This window comes from Gossypium raimondii, chromosome 4 (genome assembly GCF_025698545.1).
Source record: "Gossypium raimondii isolate GPD5lz chromosome 4, ASM2569854v1, whole genome shotgun sequence".
NCBI classification, from domain to species: domain Eukaryota; kingdom Viridiplantae; phylum Streptophyta; class Magnoliopsida; order Malvales; family Malvaceae; genus Gossypium; species Gossypium raimondii.
The window spans coordinates 190,618-208,618 of NC_068568.1; the positions used below are offsets into that span (position 1 = coordinate 190,618).

General features: G+C 31.5%; 3 protein-coding genes across 3 annotated transcripts; 2 read left to right on the top strand and 1 right to left on the bottom strand.

Annotated features, from left to right (window-relative positions):
- The first annotated feature begins 23 nt into the window (after positions 1-23).
- On the top strand, positions 24-4,385 carry LOC105779939 (cytochrome P450 CYP749A22). Its single transcript, XM_012603965.2, has 5 exons — positions 24-297; positions 390-616; positions 688-920; positions 2,366-2,744; positions 3,745-4,385. The coding sequence occupies exons 1-5, from the start codon at positions 24-26 to the stop codon at positions 4,171-4,173; spliced, it is 1,542 nt and encodes a 513-aa protein (XP_012459419.1). The 3' UTR covers positions 4,174-4,385.
- Positions 4,386-5,939: 1,554 nt separating this feature from the next.
- On the top strand, positions 5,940-8,077 carry LOC105779940 (cytochrome P450 CYP749A22-like). Its single transcript, XM_012603966.2, has 5 exons — positions 5,940-6,213; positions 6,290-6,516; positions 6,595-6,827; positions 6,958-7,336; positions 7,557-8,077. Exons 1-5 carry the CDS (start codon positions 5,940-5,942, stop codon positions 7,983-7,985), a joined length of 1,542 nt encoding a protein of 513 aa, XP_012459420.1. The 3' UTR covers positions 7,986-8,077.
- A 2,180-nt stretch (positions 8,078-10,257) lies between these two features.
- Positions 10,258-14,182, bottom strand: LOC105779945 (uncharacterized). The gene is made up of 5 exons (XM_012603970.2): positions 13,680-14,182; positions 12,112-12,169; positions 11,938-12,021; positions 11,559-11,700; positions 10,258-10,745 (listed from the first exon to the last, which is right to left on the bottom strand). The coding sequence occupies exons 1-5, from the start codon at positions 14,107-14,109 to the stop codon at positions 10,467-10,469; spliced, it is 993 nt and encodes a 330-aa protein (XP_012459424.1). The 5' UTR covers positions 14,110-14,182; the 3' UTR covers positions 10,258-10,466.
- Positions 14,183-18,001: the final 3,819 nt, after the last annotated feature.

The following is an 18,001-nucleotide window of genomic DNA, read 5'->3' on the forward strand; positions in this document are numbered from 1 at the left end:
AATTCATTCTTAAACAGACGAAAATGGATTCAACAGAAAAGCTTTTAATCTTTCTGGCAAGTTCTTTAACCTTATTTCTACTGAAATTTCTTCATAAGTACTGGTGGATACCTTTCAAAATACAAAGAGCACTGAGTTTACAAGGAATCAAAGGACCTCCATATGAGTTCATCCATGGCAACAACAAAGCCTCTACCCGTTTCAGATACGAAGCTTTAAGCAAACCCATGGCTTCCTTAACTCATAATATAGTCCCCAGAGTTATTCCTCAGATTCATTCATGGATCAACACTTATGGTGATGATGAGTTACATGTTCTTTTTCATATGTATATAATTTTCATTTGAAAATGTTAATCATTTCCCTTTTTTTTAAAAAAAAAAAAACAGGGAAGAATTATCTTACGTGGGAGGGGAATCGAGCTCAACTGGTGATATCCGAACCCGAATTAATCAAAGAGATACTGAAAACCAACGACGGGTCTTTTCCGAAAAGGAAGGATGATTCGAGTATTATTCATAAGATCGTCGGGGAAGGCCTCGTGACCTCCGAAGGTGCGAAATGGGCGAAGCAAAGGAAGTTGGCGAATCATGCTTTCCATGGAGAGAGCTTGAAAGTAAGGCTTTGAATTTATATCTGTAATCACCATAAACGCGACGTAACATGGATGGTGTGTGTGTATGGCAGAATATGAATCCAGCAGTGATTGCTAGCGTTGAGACGATGTTGGAGAAGTGGAAAGGTCGAGAAGGCGAAGAGATCGAAGTGTTTAACGAGTTCAGGTTGTTGACTTCGGAAGTTATATCGAGAACGGCTTTCGGTAGTAATTACTTGGAAGGGAAGAAGATTTTCGACATGTTGACGAAATTGGCGATACTAGTTAGTCGAAATTATTTCAAAACTCCGATTCCTGGCATCAGGTAGCTCCATCCATTTTTTCATCCACAACCACCATAGCTTAGATATCTTAATTCTACTCCAACTAGATAATTTGACTTGATCAATTTCATCCAACCATAAACAGTCAACCATCATAATCTAAATTTACCCAAACAATTAATTTGAAATAACTTAAACATGAACCCATCAAAATTCAAATGACTCGAACTCCTGAAGACTTAAGTTGAAAAACCCAAGTTTTTTATTAAACAATCTCAATACATATTCTGATTATATCTATTTTTTTTACACAATATCTAGAATTAGAGGTGTTCATGGGCCGGATCGGGTCGGACCTAAGCATGATATTAACATACTTTATGTTTTTCCAAGCCCATCCCGATCCAAAATATGAGCTTAAAATTTTGCCCAAACACACCCATATTTGTAAAAGACTTTTATTTATTGAAATTTTTTATATAGTCATCTTAACATTATTTTAATATTTACATTAGAGTAGTATTATATATTTAGTATAAGTTTATTTTTTTAATGTATTCTAAATTACATAATATATAAAAATAACCTAATATAAAGTATTATAAACTTTAAAATGGGTCGGGTCAGACTGGGCTTGGGCCTTGAATGTTCAAGCTAAAGCTTAATCCATATTTTAAATGGGCTTAATTTTTTTACCTCGGCACATTATTTTGGCCTAATATTTTTGCTTAAACCCTCCCAAATTTCGGGCAGACTTTTGGGCCTGGGCGAGTAGCCCAGCGCATGACTAGGTCTACCTAGAACTACTCATAATCCCTCTCCAACCCATAAATAGAAAGATAATGCGTCGAGCTAATCCTATGTATGATATTAATATATCTTATTTTTACCGAAGCCTAGCCTAACTAGAAATATGAGCATAAAATTGTCCATTTTTGTAAATGACGAATCGAAGTTTGTTTTAGATCCAACAATATTATTTCTTAAAAAGCATTAATTTTAATTTAATATTTTAGATGATTTTATTTTATTAAAATTTTAAATTTACAGAACTTCATATATATTTTTTAATGTTTACGTAGTATTGTATTATTATATATTTAATTGTATATGATATAAATGACATAATATAGATAAACAAAATAAAAATATATTACAGAAGTATAAAACAAGTTGAGACGAGCATAGACATTGAATGTTGAAACTCAAGCTCGGCCCATCTTTTAAATTCGTCTAATTCTTAGCATTGTACTTTTGTCCAATACCTCCCATATTTCAGGTGAGTCTTCCGGTTTGGATGAGTTGCCCAGCCAATGAAAAAGTATACCAAACCCATATTTAATCAAAACCCTTGAATAATTCCAACGTCAAATTGACACAAATTGAAATGAACTAAAAAGTGATTCAATCCAAATTGACTCAACTTAAAACCAACAGATCCACTCAATTGAAAGGTTTAAGCTTATACCTTTGTTTTCTTTTACAGCAAGATATGGAAAACTGCAGATGAAATAGAATCGGAGAAACTTGCTAATGGAATTCATGATTGTGTGATGGAAATGGTTAAGAGAAGGGAAAAGAAAGTAGAGACAGGAGAAGCTGACGGTTTTGGCAATGATTTTCTAGGATTACTTATAAATGCTTATCGTGATTTCGACGAGAAAAATCGATTTTCCATCGAGGATCTAGTGGATGAGTGCAAAACATTCTACTTTGCCGGTCAAGAAACAACCAACTCCTTGCTTGGGTGGACGATCCTTGTTTTAGCAATTCATACTAAATGGCAAGAAAAAACAAGGCAAGAGGTGTTTGAGGTATTTGGGGACCAAAATCCTAATTCTGAAGGCATTGCCAAATTAAAAATTGTAAGTAAATTCACAATCTCTATCAATTTCAATAGTGCATTGTACTTTAAGTCAATCGGGCAGGTTGGGTTAGTTTCAAATTAGGTCAATTTAGACGGGCCAATTTGGCTTTTAATTTTTTTGGTCATTTTAAATTTAGATTAATTTTAAGTTCATGTTATTTACGATTGGAGTCATTTTTAAAGTAGAGTTGGGCGAGTTTGGGTTGTTAATGGTTTATGGTCAAAACAAGTTGGGTTAAGTAGATTACCTGACTCGATTTTACCATAAAATGGCAACAATTTGAACCCATCCAATTTGAATCTAAATTCAAAGCTAACTCAAACTAGAAATATCTCAACCTAAAATGATTAGAATAAGTAATCCAAAATGATCTAAACTTGAAGTACATGAACTTAAAATGACCTGACTCAAAAAACTTCAATCCTCAAACTCGACTAAATTGGACAAAAAGTGACCAAAATCCAAAATTGACCTAAACCCTAAATTTGACCCATTGATTCAATCAAAAACCAATTTGATTCATCCATTAGGGTAGAGGCGAGCAAAAAATCACTCCTCTCAACCTGATTGCCAACTTATGTTTGTACTAGTAAAGTGTTTTCTTACTAGTATAGGGGAAATGTCAAGGAGGACAGGTAGTGGCATTGGCCACCTTAAAATGAGAAAATTGCATTTTTTACCCTCTAATACATGGTAAATTACACTTTGTCCCCTCAAATATGATGGAAATGTCAAGGAGGACAGGTAGTGGCCTTAGCCATCTTAAAATGAGAAAATTGCATTTTTTACCCTCTAATACATGGTAAATTACACTTTGTCCCCTCAAATATGATAAAATTTTGATTCAGTTCTTTAAAAATATATAAAGATATTAACTAATACAATGGTGAAATTGCATTGTACCTCTTATGGAAATATATAATTTCTGACCCCTTAAAAAAATTTTATGACTTTGCTCCTGACTATTATTTAATAAATGAAACTTATTTGGTGGCAGATGAACATGGTCGTCAATGAAACCCTGAGATTGTATTCTCCTGTAGCTGCCGTGATCCGAAAGATCAAAAAAGAAGTTCGATTGGGAAAGCTCGTTTTGCCTGCAAATCTGGAGATATTGATCCCAATCGTAGCACTTCACCATGACCCTCAACTATGGGGAGACGATGTACATCTTTTCAAACCGGAGAGATTCGTTGAAGGCATCGCTAGTGCTACCAAATACAACTCTGCAGCATTCATTCCCTTTTCGATGGGACCTCGATCTTGCGTTGGCATGAGCTTTGCAACCACAGAAACAAAGGTTGCTCTCTCAATGATTCTCCAACGCTACGCCTTTACTCTCTCCCCGACCTACGTTCATGCGCCATTTCCTGTAATCACGCTTCAACCACAACACGGAATTCAAGTAATGCTTCATCCTTTATAGGGTGATGCCTGAAGTTCTGATCGTAATAATTGCTTATATCAATATCTAAGCATACTTCAACGTCTGGATTGCAAACGTAATAATTGTTATTGCAATCAACTACTCTAAAATCTATAAGTAAAATAACGATTAAGTTGTGACTTTTATTTAAATTCGTGATTCCAAAGCTACGATTTAACTCCCAAATATTTATTTAAGTCTATTTCTTTAAATCTTGGTCAACAATTTGGTAAATGTAAACACAATTGACCGATCAAATCACGTAAATTTTTGTGTCTTTCACTATTTCTCCGTTATTATTGCTATTGAAAATAACGGGTGGTTGTCTCTTGCATTCTTAACACTCTTGACTTATCAAGCCATACCTATTGAGTGTTACAACACGGAGAGTAACAATGAAAGTAACATTGCAAGTGTGCAATTTTTTTACAGGATTTAGTTGCAACAAATAAAGAGATTCAATACGTATTCGGAAACTAAGTTACGTGGAATGTTTAGAGAATAAAGATTGAGTTGTATTAGAATCAAGATATTGATGGTTGACAAGTTGCTCCAGAGTTTATTTAACGGCTATTTTTTAAATTAGAAAATATAAAATAATATAATAGTAAAATTATAATTTATTTCTGGTCCCCTAATTTTTTATTTATTTATTTTGCCTTCCCCCTGTATACAAACTCAACATGAACATACAAAACAGGTCAAGGACAAAATAGCAAAGCAAGACATTGGGTTGATGATGATTGGAAGATTATATTAAGGTTAAAATTGTAAGTGTCAAACGTTGTATATTATTTGTCTTATAAATCTTCGATTTATGACATTTTCCAGGAAATTTGGACTTTATGTCTGTTTTTTTCTGTCTTGTTTCATGAAATGGGTATATTTATTATTTAAATTTCTTCTATCAACTGATTTTGGATTTATCCTACAAATCAAAAACAAGATTCTAAATTCAAATGACATCAACAATGCAAGAAAATTTCAAGTTTCTCGATAAAACTTATAAGTTTTGAAATGATACAAATCTAGCCTCAAACTTGAATCACCCAAATTTGAAATGACTTAAATATAAAACAATCCAAACTCGAATTACCTTATCCAAAATGATCTAGAAATTTTAGAACTTGAATTGACCCGATCCAAAATCAACTTGACCCGCTGAAGATAGTTCTAGATATTATAAAAACGAAAACCAAAATTGACCCGAATGACCCAAACTTGAAATGACTCGAATCCAAAACCTTTAAAACTTGAATTGCCTTGATCTAAAATCAACCTGACTTACTAAATCGATAGTTCTAAACCGAAATGACTCAAACCTGAATCAATAATGACCCAGCTTGAAAAACTTGAGCCTCAAACCCGTAATCATCCAAACTTGAAGTAACCAAAATCTGACATGACCCAAACTCATAAACTCCAGCCTCAAAGCCAAATGATCCAAACTTGGAATGAGTTGAATCCAAAATAATCCTAAACTCAAAATTGATTGAAACTCGAAATTAACTAAATCCAAAATGATCCGGAAATTTTAAAACCCAAAGTAACCCAACCCAAAGTCAACCCGAAATCAACAATTCTAGACATTATAAAAATAGAACATCAAATTATATCAAATTAAAATACACAGATTAAATCACAAATTTGAATATCTAGAGGGACCAAAACCAAAATTTTACCGATTATAATAAAGAGAGAGAGACTCATCATAATTATATATGTATAACCAGAAACATTTGAATTCATTGTTCAAGATACCAAAAATGGATTCAACATCCAAGTTTTTAATCTTCCTCGCAAGTTCTTTAAGCTTATTTCTATTGAAATTCCTTCACAAATATTGGTGGACGCCCTTGAAAATACAAAAAGCACTGAGTTTACAAGGAATCAAAGGACCTCCATATGAGTTCATCCATGGCAACAACAAAGCCTCTTCTCGTTTTAGATTCGAAGCTTTAAGCAAACCCATGGCTTCCTTAACACATAATATAGTCCCCAGAGTTATTCCTCATATTCATTCATGGATGAACACTTATGGTGATGATGATTTACATGTTCTTTTTCATATATATATATGATTTTCATTTGAAAATGGTTTTTTTTTAATATTTAGGGAATATTTATCTTACATGGGAGGGAAATCAAGCTCAACTGGTGATATCCGAACCCGAAATAATCAAAGAGATACTGAAAAGCAACGACGGGTCTTTCCCGAAAAGGAAGGATGATTCGAGTTTTATTTATAAGATACTGGGTGACGGACTCGTGGCGACAGAAGGTGCGAAATGGGTGAGGCAAAGGAAGTTGGCGAATCATGCCTTTCATGGAGAGAGTTTAAAAGTAAGTCTTCGAATTTATCTGTGACTGAAAAAAAGGACATTGATGGTTTTTTTTTTTTTTTTCCTTTTTGGGTGGTAGAATATGAATCCAGCAGTGATTGCTAGTGTGGAGACGATGTTGGAGAAGTGGAAAGGCCGAGAAGGTGAAGAGATGGAAGTGTTTGAGGAGTTTAGGTTGTTGACTGCGGAAGTGATATCGAGAACGGCTTTCGGTAGCAATTACTTGGAAGGGAAGAAGATTTTCGAGATGTTGACGAGATTATCGATACTAGTCATCAACAATTACTACAAAACTAAGATTCCTGGCATCAGGTATGCTCCTCCATGTTTATGGCTTCTCAATTCTCACTCAAATTGACAAGATTGAAATTGTCCTGAACAAAAACTAGCTCGAGTCATCCAATTAACATATCTAAGCTTATATCTTTGTCTTCTTTTACAGCATGATATGGAAAACTGCGGATGAAATAGAATCGGAGAAACTTGCTAAAGGAATACATGACCGTGTGATGGAAATGGTTAAGAGAAGGGAAAAGAATGTATCGGTTGGAGAATCCGACAATTTCGGCAATGATTTTCTGGGATTGCTTATAAATGCTTATCGTGATTCTGACGAGAAAATTCGATTTTCTGTCGAGGATCTAGTGGATGAGTGCAAAACATTCTATTTTGCCGGTCAAGAAACAACTAATTCCTTGTTGGCATGGACGGTCTTAGTTTTAGCAATTCATACTGAATGGCAAGAAAAAACAAGACGAGAGGTTTTCGAGGCATTCGGTGACCGAAATCCTAATTCCGAAGGCATTTCCAAACTAAAAGCTGTAAGGAAATCTGCAATCTCTAAGAGTTTTACTAGCATATTGTACTTCCAATTAAGAATCAGGGTAGAGTAGAGATTTCAAATTTGACCCAAATCCGAAAATTCGACTATTAATCCAAACTAAAATCCATCCCTGCTCGATTGACAAAAACTTGAACTCGAATTCATTTAAACTCAAAATTGACATTGTATTTAATAAATGAAATTGGTTTTGGTGGCAGATGAACATGGTCATCAACGAAACCCTGAGATTGTATTCTCCTGTATCTGCCGTGATCCGAAAGGTCGGAAAAGAAGCTCAATTGGGAAGGCTCGTTTTGCCCGCAAATATGGAGGTAATGATCCCAATCATGGCTCTTCACCACGACCCTCAATCATGGGGAGACGATGTACATCTTTTCAAACCAGAGAGATTCGCCCAAGGCATCGCCAGTGCTACCAAATACAACTCAGCAGCATTCATTCCCTTTTCTATGGGACCTCGATCTTGCGTCGGTATGAGCTTTGCAACCACTGAAACAAAGATCGCTCTCTCAATGATTCTCCAACGCTACGCCTTTACTCTCTCCCCGGCCTACGTTCATGCACCGTTTCCTATAATCACGCTTCAACCACAACACGGTATTCAAGTAATGCTTCACCCTTTATAGAGTGATGCCTAAAGTTCTTACCGCAATAGCCGCGCTTCTGTATCAATATCTACGCATACTTAGGCACAAGGATTACAGATGTAATAATTGTTATTGCGAACAATTGCACAAAATATTAATAATGAAAATAATTAGATAAAATAAAATAACGACTACATCGTGACTTTTTCTTTAAAGTTTGCCATGCAAGTTTATCTACATTTATAAATCGAGTTGAATGTCTTTAAAGTTCAAACTCAAGCAATGTTACCTGGACTTAATTGTGGTGTCAGATATTACTACTTATAAAAACAAGGTAATAATTGCCATAAAAGTATTTACGATTTTGTAAACTTAAACACAACCGACAGATCAAATCACATAAATCATTGTTCCCTCCATCATTTCTCCATTATTATCGCTAAAAATGTTGGGAGGTCGTCTCTTGCATTCTTCACACTAGACCAAAAAGGACACGCCTAGTGACAGAATTTAATTAAGATTGAAATATGTCATAAGTCCCTATACTTTTCACAAATTTGGACTTTTTGTTCTTATACTTTTATTTTCAGTTATGTAGTCTCTCTACTTTTTGGATTTCAAAAATCAAGTTAAACTATTAACACTGTTAAATTTTTTTGTTAAATTTGTTGGTACGATATTTTGAAATAAAAAAATACTCACTTTGTAGCCATGTAACTAAAAAAGTAGCGTAATAATGAACCTAAATCTAACAAAACAATTTTAACAATATTAACTGTTGGACTGGATTTCAAAATATATAAAGTACAGAACTAAATTTCAAATTTATGAAAAATATAGGGACTTAATTCATATTTTAACCTTTAATTAATTAGTAATTAAATAAGTAAATTTTAATGTTTTTAATATTTAATAATCGTTTCCGTTATGAACAATTTTTTTCTATACCTAATCTTCGTAACCACCGGCATGAAATTTGTGGACAACCTTTGATAGCTTGTCTTCATTTGGACAAAAAGGAGATTAACAATGTAATACCTTTGCGATTATTCTATTAATTAATGTATCAAATCCCATAATCATCATTATCCTAAATATACTCAAATGTTAATAAAGGTACAAGCAAGGGCTAGTCTATCAATTTTTTTAGATAACGTAATTGAATTATAAATTTTTGAGAGGCCAAAGAAAAACTTAATCATATATATTTATAAATATACTATTTTTTTAAAAGGTTAAATTACTTTTTGGGGCTTGGACCTAGCAATTACTTCCACGTTAGTGCATGAACTTTTTTATTATTATCCAAATTAGTCCCTAAATTTGACAATTGTTCCCACATTAAGGCTTAAACTTTTTTTATCCAAGTTTAGGGAATCGTTTCCACATTGAGGCTTGAACTTTTTTTTAGTCCAAGTTAGCCCTTGATATTTTCTTGAAAACCTTAAAGTTTAAGCCCCAATGTGAGAATAATTGTCAAGTTCAAACCTCAATATGAGAACAATTGTCAAGTTGAAGGGTTAATTTGGACAAAAAAAAATCAAGCCCCGATGTGGGAACAATACCATTTTCAGAGACTACTTTGGATAAAAAAATTCAAACCCTAATGTGAGAGGTTTTTTTTTTTCTCGGCTATAAGATAAGTTTTATTACAAGAGCGAAACCTACATAAGAACAAACTAGTACATGCAAAGAACAAATAAAGCACCGTCAAGGTGAAACACCCGAACATCGAAAACATTGGAGCAAGATAGGGGGTACGGTACAGGCTGCACAAGTAGAATTTGTATAGAAGTTTACTTCCTCTGTTTAATATTGATTTGAATAAGGTGTTTCAACCTTATTGCATTACTTCTATTAGATGTTGATTAGAAATAAGGTTTTCTAAACCTATAAATAGACGCAATCTATATTTCTTATAATTATTCGAATTCGACATAATGAATTTTCTTCTCCTCTGCCTGTGGTTTTTTCCCCGAAAGGGTTTCCACTGTGTGTTCTATTTCTCTTTTTTTTCTTGCCATTGTCGACATTCTATTTTGACAACAACAAATTAAATCTTACTCAACAATCTTAAAGACTAAGGCCCCAATGTGAGAGTTGCTATCAAGTTTAGACCTCAAATAGTGATTTAACACTTTTTAAAGAACTTAAACAATTTTTTTTTGAGGGTGAAATGCAATTTTACCATATATCAACTTATAGTTTAATCATTAATGAGAAAACTACACTATAATTTTTCCATTTAGGGGATTAAGATCCCTGTTTGCCCTTTTATATTTGCCTATGGATACATAAAGACACATATCTGTATTTGATACTCACTCTTAAATCCAAGCCTTGTATTTAATTGAATATGCAAAACAATTACATAAGCCATGGATGAAGCTTTATGAATCATCAGTATACATATACAAAAGAAGAAGAAGAGAGAGATTTAAAGAGAGTGAGTAAAGATGTTAAAAGCAAACTCTCCGTATGCGTGTTGGACACATACCTTATCCGAATAAACATAGGTTTTTAAATGTGTCTCCAAGGTCGCTCGGCAAGGGCAACACATTCTTTGTGTCTAAAACATCCGATGAGATGATCGATAGTCAACCCGGCAGCTTGCATGAATGAATAAACGATGACTGGCCCAACGAATCGGAATCCTCGTTTCAATAGGTCCTTGCTAATGGCTTCAGCTTTTGGGGTTCTAAGAGGAACATTTCTTGGGTACTTGTATTTGTTAATTTGTGGTTGATGATTCACATAACCCCACATGAAGCTACTAAAAGATCCATGTTCTCTCACAATCTGTGTATTTGGGTAAAGAAAACTATTTAGTGTAATTAATTGAGTAATGAATTTCAAGTTTATGTCACTGGGTTTATGCAATCATATGCAAGAAAAAAAAAGACATTCAATAGATTTGGAGTTCGAATCTTACTATCGGCAACTGTATATCTTATTCCCATGCTAAAAGGTTTTTGAAAATTTTAATTAAGCTCTTTTGATTTTTTTTTTTCAGAAATTCTTGTTAATCTCACAATTTTTTCAATACTTTTAATTAGACCTCTATTTTTTTTGAAAAAAAATCTCGTTAAAGTCCTAAAATATTTGAACATTTTAGTTAGCTCTCAAAAACTTAGTTTCAAAATCCATCACCCTTAAAAAGAATCATTCAATAGGGTTGGAACTCAAATTCTAACATATCAAAGACCCTTTTTCCTAATTTGGGGTTGTCTCTCAACCCTATCGAGAGTCAGAGTGCTTAAAAAGGTGACTGTTCACTTAAGTTGAATAGAAGAATCATCAAAGAAACTAAAGAGTTTGGAATCGATGGGATTTGAACCCATGCCTTAGATAAGCATGAGTGCAAGTTGGGAACCACTTGAGCCAAACATGATCTAAGCATGTACAACCATTTTTCCTATTCTCGAGCTAAAGAAAAACTAAAATGCAATGAACCCTAAGCTTAATTGGTTCATGCAACCACATTCATTAGGTTCAGAATTCGAATTCCAACATCTGCAACTATTTCCCTATTCCCATGCTAAGAAAAATGTAACGCAATGCAATAAACCCGAAGCTCTATTAAAATTCGAATCCTAAAATCCGCAAACTTACCTTTTGTATGCATTTGGCATTGTGTATTATGCACCTTACTCTGCTCTCAACCAACATAATAGCTTTGTTTGATGATATCTCATTGATTTCTTTATCCCCCATTTTTGCAACAATTTCAGTATCAAACCCAGCAAAAGCTTCTCTGTAAAATTATTATATAAATAAATAGTGGCAACCTTTAGTTCAATATTCACCTTGAATTATACATATTTTAATGATATCACCAAATTAATCTAATTACATCATTTTTCTCGATCGACAGAGATTAAATAGAGATTAGTGTTAATTAAAATTTTGAATCTGATACAAAAGCATTAAAAGGTGTATAATTGAATTAGAATTTATATATTCTTTAAATAAAAATCGGAGAATAACATACCTATAAAGTTCTTTTTTTTTCAAAATTTCGGTCCAATTGTAATCCATCAACATACCGGACAAGGCAAGCAGTTCGAATAATTGGCTGTTTGATCATTATAACTTTAAGATATCAAAAAAAAAAATCATAATTTAGTGAAAATCATTGTGATTTTATTGAATTAGAAGAACTCACATGTCATCATAAACTGGAACTCCCCATTGTTCATCATGAAATGATATGTACGCTTTATCTGCATCAAGAAAACTTTTGTTAGTTTTACCGAAATTTAAATGGTTTAATTCTAGTTTTAATCACTTAAGTATGCTAAAAATTCAAATACTTGATGTTGATATCAGTACCATGGAGGTCCTTGTATTAAGATTTAGATTGTATTTTTCTCCTTCTATTTAAAAATGGATAAATTAGTCCTTGTATGTAAAAATTTCACCCATTTGTAAAGTTAAAAATTGGTGCGATTGACGGAATAATCAGCATGTGTACCTCATGTTGATGTAGAGGACCAATATTTAACAATAGAAATTGATGAAATTTTTAACTAAAAGACCAAATTGCTCTTTGATTTAATATATAGGGACTAATTTATCTATTTTTTAGTAAAGGAGGTAAAATGCACTCTAACTTCTAGTATAGGAGCCTCTATGATACTCTTACCTGAAAAAGTAAAGGGACTAAAACCAGAATTAAACCTATTTAAATCCTTACGTATTTCTCAGTTTCTATAGGAGAGGACCTATATAAATATAAATAAATTTATGTAGAGATTAGAGAAGTCTCAACTGCAAGACAATGATAGGTGACAAAAACAAGTTTCCTGTTGACTAATTAGGTTGTCTGAATATTGCAAGTGTTCTATCTTTTCAGTTTAATTTGACTTCAAATTTTTTCACAATATTCCCATAGCTTAACCACTCAGAAAGCAATGGTCAACAAATTGGAAATAAAGTGTTAAATATATATATATATATTCATACTTAAATCTAAATTAAACATAAATAAAATATTTTTAAAAATAAGTATTTGATTGCAAAAACAATGATGGAAATTGAAGTAATTAAAAAAAGAAAATTTATTTTCAGATTGTACTAGACCTAAACTTAAAAATTAATTTAAATATCTTGTATGAACTTGATCCGAACTTAACCCATCAACATCTCTAGTTTAAATAGATTGAGGAGATTTTTGGTTGGATTTTAGCTAAAAATTAATTAAGAAGGACAAAGATCTAAAAACCAGCTATCAAACCGTAGTGGTTGAGATGCTTCATAATAAAAATTAATGACCATTATTAGTATTGTTTAAATATATTTGTTGAACATTATCAATATAATGATCAATTGAACGACCAAATTATTCCGAATTGGAAAAGCTAAATTATGACCACCATTAATTTAATTGTATGATCACTGCCAAATTAAGATTCTATAAAACTATTTTTGGTACCATATGCTTAAATAATTCATAATTTGGTATGCAATATATCAAACAATATAGTATATTTGATATTTCATTTATCCATGTATTTTAATCTTATTAGGAGTGAGTGAAGTTAGAAATTTTTTGAGATTAATAGGTTAAAATATAATTTTACTATATATTTAGCATTTAAGATAATGTCTTGAAATTTGATGAGTTGATATTATTTTTCCGTCCCTACATATTCAGACAGGAGTACATAGTGTATGACTACTAAAACCAGATGTCCGTTAAAAAAAATAAAATACTAGGTATTGTTAACTTACCACTGTTCTTTGTAATCCAGTGGCATCTCCTAAGTTCCCCATTGTTAGGATGTTCTTGTTGTTGTTTTGGTTGCTGAGTTTGTCGTACATTTTTAACAATCGGGACGAAGGCTCTCCGCTCATGATGAGGCGCGATCAAGCTAAGAGCTAACGAAATCCTTTGCTCCAACGGTGTAGTACTCGAATGATCTGTAATCGTTGAATCATTCGAGTTCTGCGACAAAGACAACGACAACGACGACAACGACAAAGACGAGCTACTTCGTTGAAACCCGATAGGGTAGATTTTCTTCAAGTTCTTCGACGGTACCGGACTTTCCATTGGCTTTTCTTTTCCTTTCTTCTCCATAACATGTTTCCTAACATTGGCTTTAGACATGTTGGAGAAAAACATAGAGATCTCTTTGTTTTTCATTTGTGTACTAAACATGAGTTTGTTTTTTTTTTTTTTTTAAATTAGGGTTTTATAAAAGCTGCCATGGCTAAGTTGGTGAACTATGAATTTCACTATCAATTATAACATTTTCTTTTGCATATTTATTAAGAAAAATAAAAAATATTGCAGTAGGTTGGAAAGTTGAATAAATTATATATTTTAGTTCATCCGAAAGAACAATTATTTAATATTCTAAATTATTGAAGTAGACCTTTAAGCTAATCTGATTTTAAATTTAATGAAGTTACATGCATAATTTATATCATATATATAAAGGTCAACTCATGTTTTAAATATTTATTTGTGTTTTTCTTTGGTAGTTTAATACATAATTTAGTTAATTATGAAAGATAATGACAAATGATGTTGAAGGATTATTTCTTTAACAACAATAAAGTCCTATTTTTAATCAAAATTTAATTTAATTAATTCCAATAGTCAATTTTATTAAATAACACCCAATTTAAAATTTAAATATAAGAAAAAGGCCAAATTTCTCTTATTTGGAATTAAAACAAAATATCCGATCAACTATTTACGATAATAATTAAATAGATTTAATCATGAGTCGAAACTATTTATTAAATTAATTTATTGTGAAAGGTGAATTTTAGGTGTAATGGTGAAAACATGTTTGATTTAGTGGCATTTTAGTTGCAGTGTTTTGTCTGAATGCAAACAGGAACAATGGGGTCCAATTTGTTAATTCTTAAATTTCACTCCTTAGCCCTTGAGGTTTTGAGGCAAACTTGTGGCCTGCATTGACAAAGAAATCTTGACATATCATCGCATATATGCTACATTATTGTTTTTACATGTTACTTAAAAAACTACAGTAAATAAATTTAATGTAGGTTATTTACGTCAAGATTAAAATTTTAAATTTTAAAGATTAAATCTATATCTTTATGCACGGTACGAATTTAAAAATTCAAAAAGTGTAAGGATTGTTGATCAGTTCAAAAGGTATTGGGACTAAAATTGTCCAAATTAAAGTACAATAACTAAATTCACAACTTACGCATAATACATGGACTTACAACAAAATTTAACTAATATTTAAATGTTGTATGATGTTTAGACACGTTAATTTTGACCCCAACCTGAAAACTTATTCAGCCCGAATCTATATCTAATTCAATCAGATTTGATCATAAAAAGTTTAATAACTTAATCCGATAAACCCAAATCTAAAATTAACTCCAACCCAAAATTAAACCAAATTCGAAATCCATCCAAAACCAAATTCATATTTTTTAATGAATTTTTTTAAAAAATAAAAATAAATATCCGAGAAAAAATATTTAATAATATGTAGGATTAGTTGATGAACAATGATTATCTTTGGTAAGATTTGTCTTTTCTATTTTTGCATCTGTTATTTCTGTTTTCAATTTGCTATCCTCCAACTAACAAATATTGATGCTTTAATCACCAAATATTTCCTATTAAATCGGTTGTCCTTTTTTAAATTTTATTATTATTTAAAATCATCATTAAATATATCGGTAATGATTTTTATTCCATAAATGAGATTAAAAAATTACTCCATAATTATCTATTTCTTAATCTCGCTTGTCAGTGACAAATGACATTAAGTTTTGGATAGACGGTTGGGGAAATGAAAATTTTAGACTTGTTTTCTAAAGCTAAGTCTAACCCGAAAAATAAGCTTAAAATTTTGTCCAAGCCCGATAAAGGTAAAAATGCTAAACCTGAGCTCGGCTCGATCTGCTTGCATTAAATTATTTTATATTATTTTTTTATATATAAATAATTTTAAAAAAATAATATATCAAATACACTAAAAATATTAAAGTAAATGTTTCCCTCTACATTAAAAAAAGTCTTAATACTTAAATAACACTAAGATAATTACAAGTTAGCAAGTAAATACCTCTAAATAGTAATAAAATTAATAACATCAAAATAGTAGCAATATAATAGAAAAATGATTGCAAAACAACGTCAAAATGGCAACAAACAGCAATGAAAAAAAAAAGTAAGCAAATTCAGGGTGGACCCAAGCCAAAAATCTTACCATGGGCTCAACCCGTTTAGAAAAAATACATTGGTTTTTGCCCAAACCCTCTCACCTTTGGGCAAGCCTTCGGACCTGAGCGGGTAGCCCACCTACCCGCTCAGGTCTAGTTTTGAAGAAGCTAATTAAAATTTTAAAATTTTTGAGATATTTAATGAAAATTTTTAATTTTTTATAAGTCTAATGAGAATTTAAATAGAAATAGGAGTTTAATTAAAATTTTCAAAAACTTTGAAGAGAGCAAGGCGATTTGTGCCTCTAATAACTCGTTAATTTATGGAGTTAAAAAACACATAGCATTAATTATTTAATATACAAAAATAATGGGAAAAAATACTATATTTAAATTACAAATTTTCTTCTCACTTAATTTTGTTTTTAATATTTTATTTTGTCAATGTCTATTTTAGCCCAAAGGATCCAAATTAATGCTAACTAAACATTTTAAAATTGTCGGACCGGACCAATTGAATGCCCAGCTCTTAGGACATATCTAATTTAAACACGGTTAATGCAATATATTTAAGACAGTTATATGTTTGTCTTTAATATGTTGACATAATTTTGTTATATTCATATTTAATAAATTTATTATATTTATACATTAATTTGATGGTAAAAGAATCGATTTTTAATTAAATTTTAAAATAAAAATATTTTAACAAATTTTTTTCGAGAATAAATATTTTAATAAAGTTATATTATTAATTTAAGAGCATGAATATTCTCCAACTTCGTTCAAATTTAAAGTAATTATTTTTGGTTGAAATATGTTATAGGTATTGTATTCTTCATAAATTTAGAATTTAGTCCTTGTACTTTTCTCGATTACATAATTCAAGTTCAATTTTTAACTTTTTTGTTAAATTGGTTGGTATGATACTTTGAAATTAAAAAAAACTTGATAGCAATGTAACTAAAAAGAGATGTTATAATGAATTTGAATTTAATAAAATAAATTTTAACAGTGTTAATAGTTGGACTTAAATTTTGAAATTTGAAAAAGAGAGGAACAAATTCCTAAAAATGAAAGTACAAGGACTAAATTCTTGATTTATGCATATGACATATTTTAACCTTATTTTTTATTCCAACAATTACAAAGTCTCAGTTTACTAGTTAAAGCAGAGGCCTTGAATCTGTGAGTATTTAGGTTCAAGTCCTATCATCTACAACTATGATATGTGAGTATTTAGGGACTAATTTTTAAAAGTAGAAATAGATGAATTTTTTAACAAAAGGACCAGTTTCCTCATTTATCTAACGTAAAATTACTAATTTGTCAATTTTTTTTAAAAGAGGGAGCAAAATACAGTCTAACTCCTAATAAAAAGGCCTCCAGATTCTTTTACCCACAAATATACAAGTTGTACCAAAATGACGCCGTTTCCAGTTATATATGAACCGAACCTTACAATCCCTCAATTTTTTATCGGTACCTTTAAAATTGCCGGGAAAATAACGCCTTTTTAAATCTTAAACCCTAATTTTCAAATCTAATCCCCTGTTTTCCCAGATTCCCTTTGAAACAAACCCTTGATTCTATTAAATAATTATCGCACTACTGAAATTAACATCCTAAAACCTTAAAACGTGCTTTTTTTTCCATGCTCGACAAATGGAAAACCCTTCGGTTACCTATCAAGACCTCACATTCTCCCCCTTCCTTCTTCGGTAGCCTTTGTCAATGCGGTTTCCGTTGAATTGCTCGAGATTTGTATCAACACACTGTTGAGTATGTCTTTGAGCCGATTCTGTGTTTGTGCCTTTTTCTAATTTTGCTGTTACTATCTTCTGACTCTGCTGCTATTAATTCTGAATAAATCTCCTAATGCTTAGGAGCAT

Coding starts and splice junctions, on each gene's coding strand:
- LOC105779939 (XM_012603965.2), top strand. CDS start 24: ATGGATTCAACAGAAAAGCTTTTAATCTTTCTGGCAAGTTCTTTAACC. Junction 617..687: donor TCCATGGAGAGAGCTTGAAA/GTAAGGCTTTGA, acceptor TGTGTATGGCAG/AATATGAATCCAGCAGTGAT. Junction 921..2,365: donor ACTCCGATTCCTGGCATCAG/GTAGCTCCATCC, acceptor TTTCTTTTACAG/CAAGATATGGAAAACTGCAG.
- LOC105779940 (XM_012603966.2), top strand. CDS start 5,940: ATGGATTCAACATCCAAGTTTTTAATCTTCCTCGCAAGTTCTTTAAGC. Junction 6,828..6,957: donor ACTAAGATTCCTGGCATCAG/GTATGCTCCTCC, acceptor CTTCTTTTACAG/CATGATATGGAAAACTGCGG. Junction 7,337..7,556: donor GCATTTCCAAACTAAAAGCT/GTAAGGAAATCT, acceptor TTTTGGTGGCAG/ATGAACATGGTCATCAACGA.
- LOC105779945 (XM_012603970.2), bottom strand. CDS start 14,109: ATGTTTAGTACACAAATGAAAAACAAAGAGATCTCTATGTTTTTCTCC. Junction 12,170..13,679: donor CTGGATTACAAAGAACAGTG/GTAAGTTAACAA, acceptor TTCTTGATGCAG/ATAAAGCGTACATATCATTT. Junction 10,746..11,558: donor ATGCCAAATGCATACAAAAG/GTAAGTTTGCGG, acceptor CCAAATACACAG/ATTGTGAGAGAACATGGATC.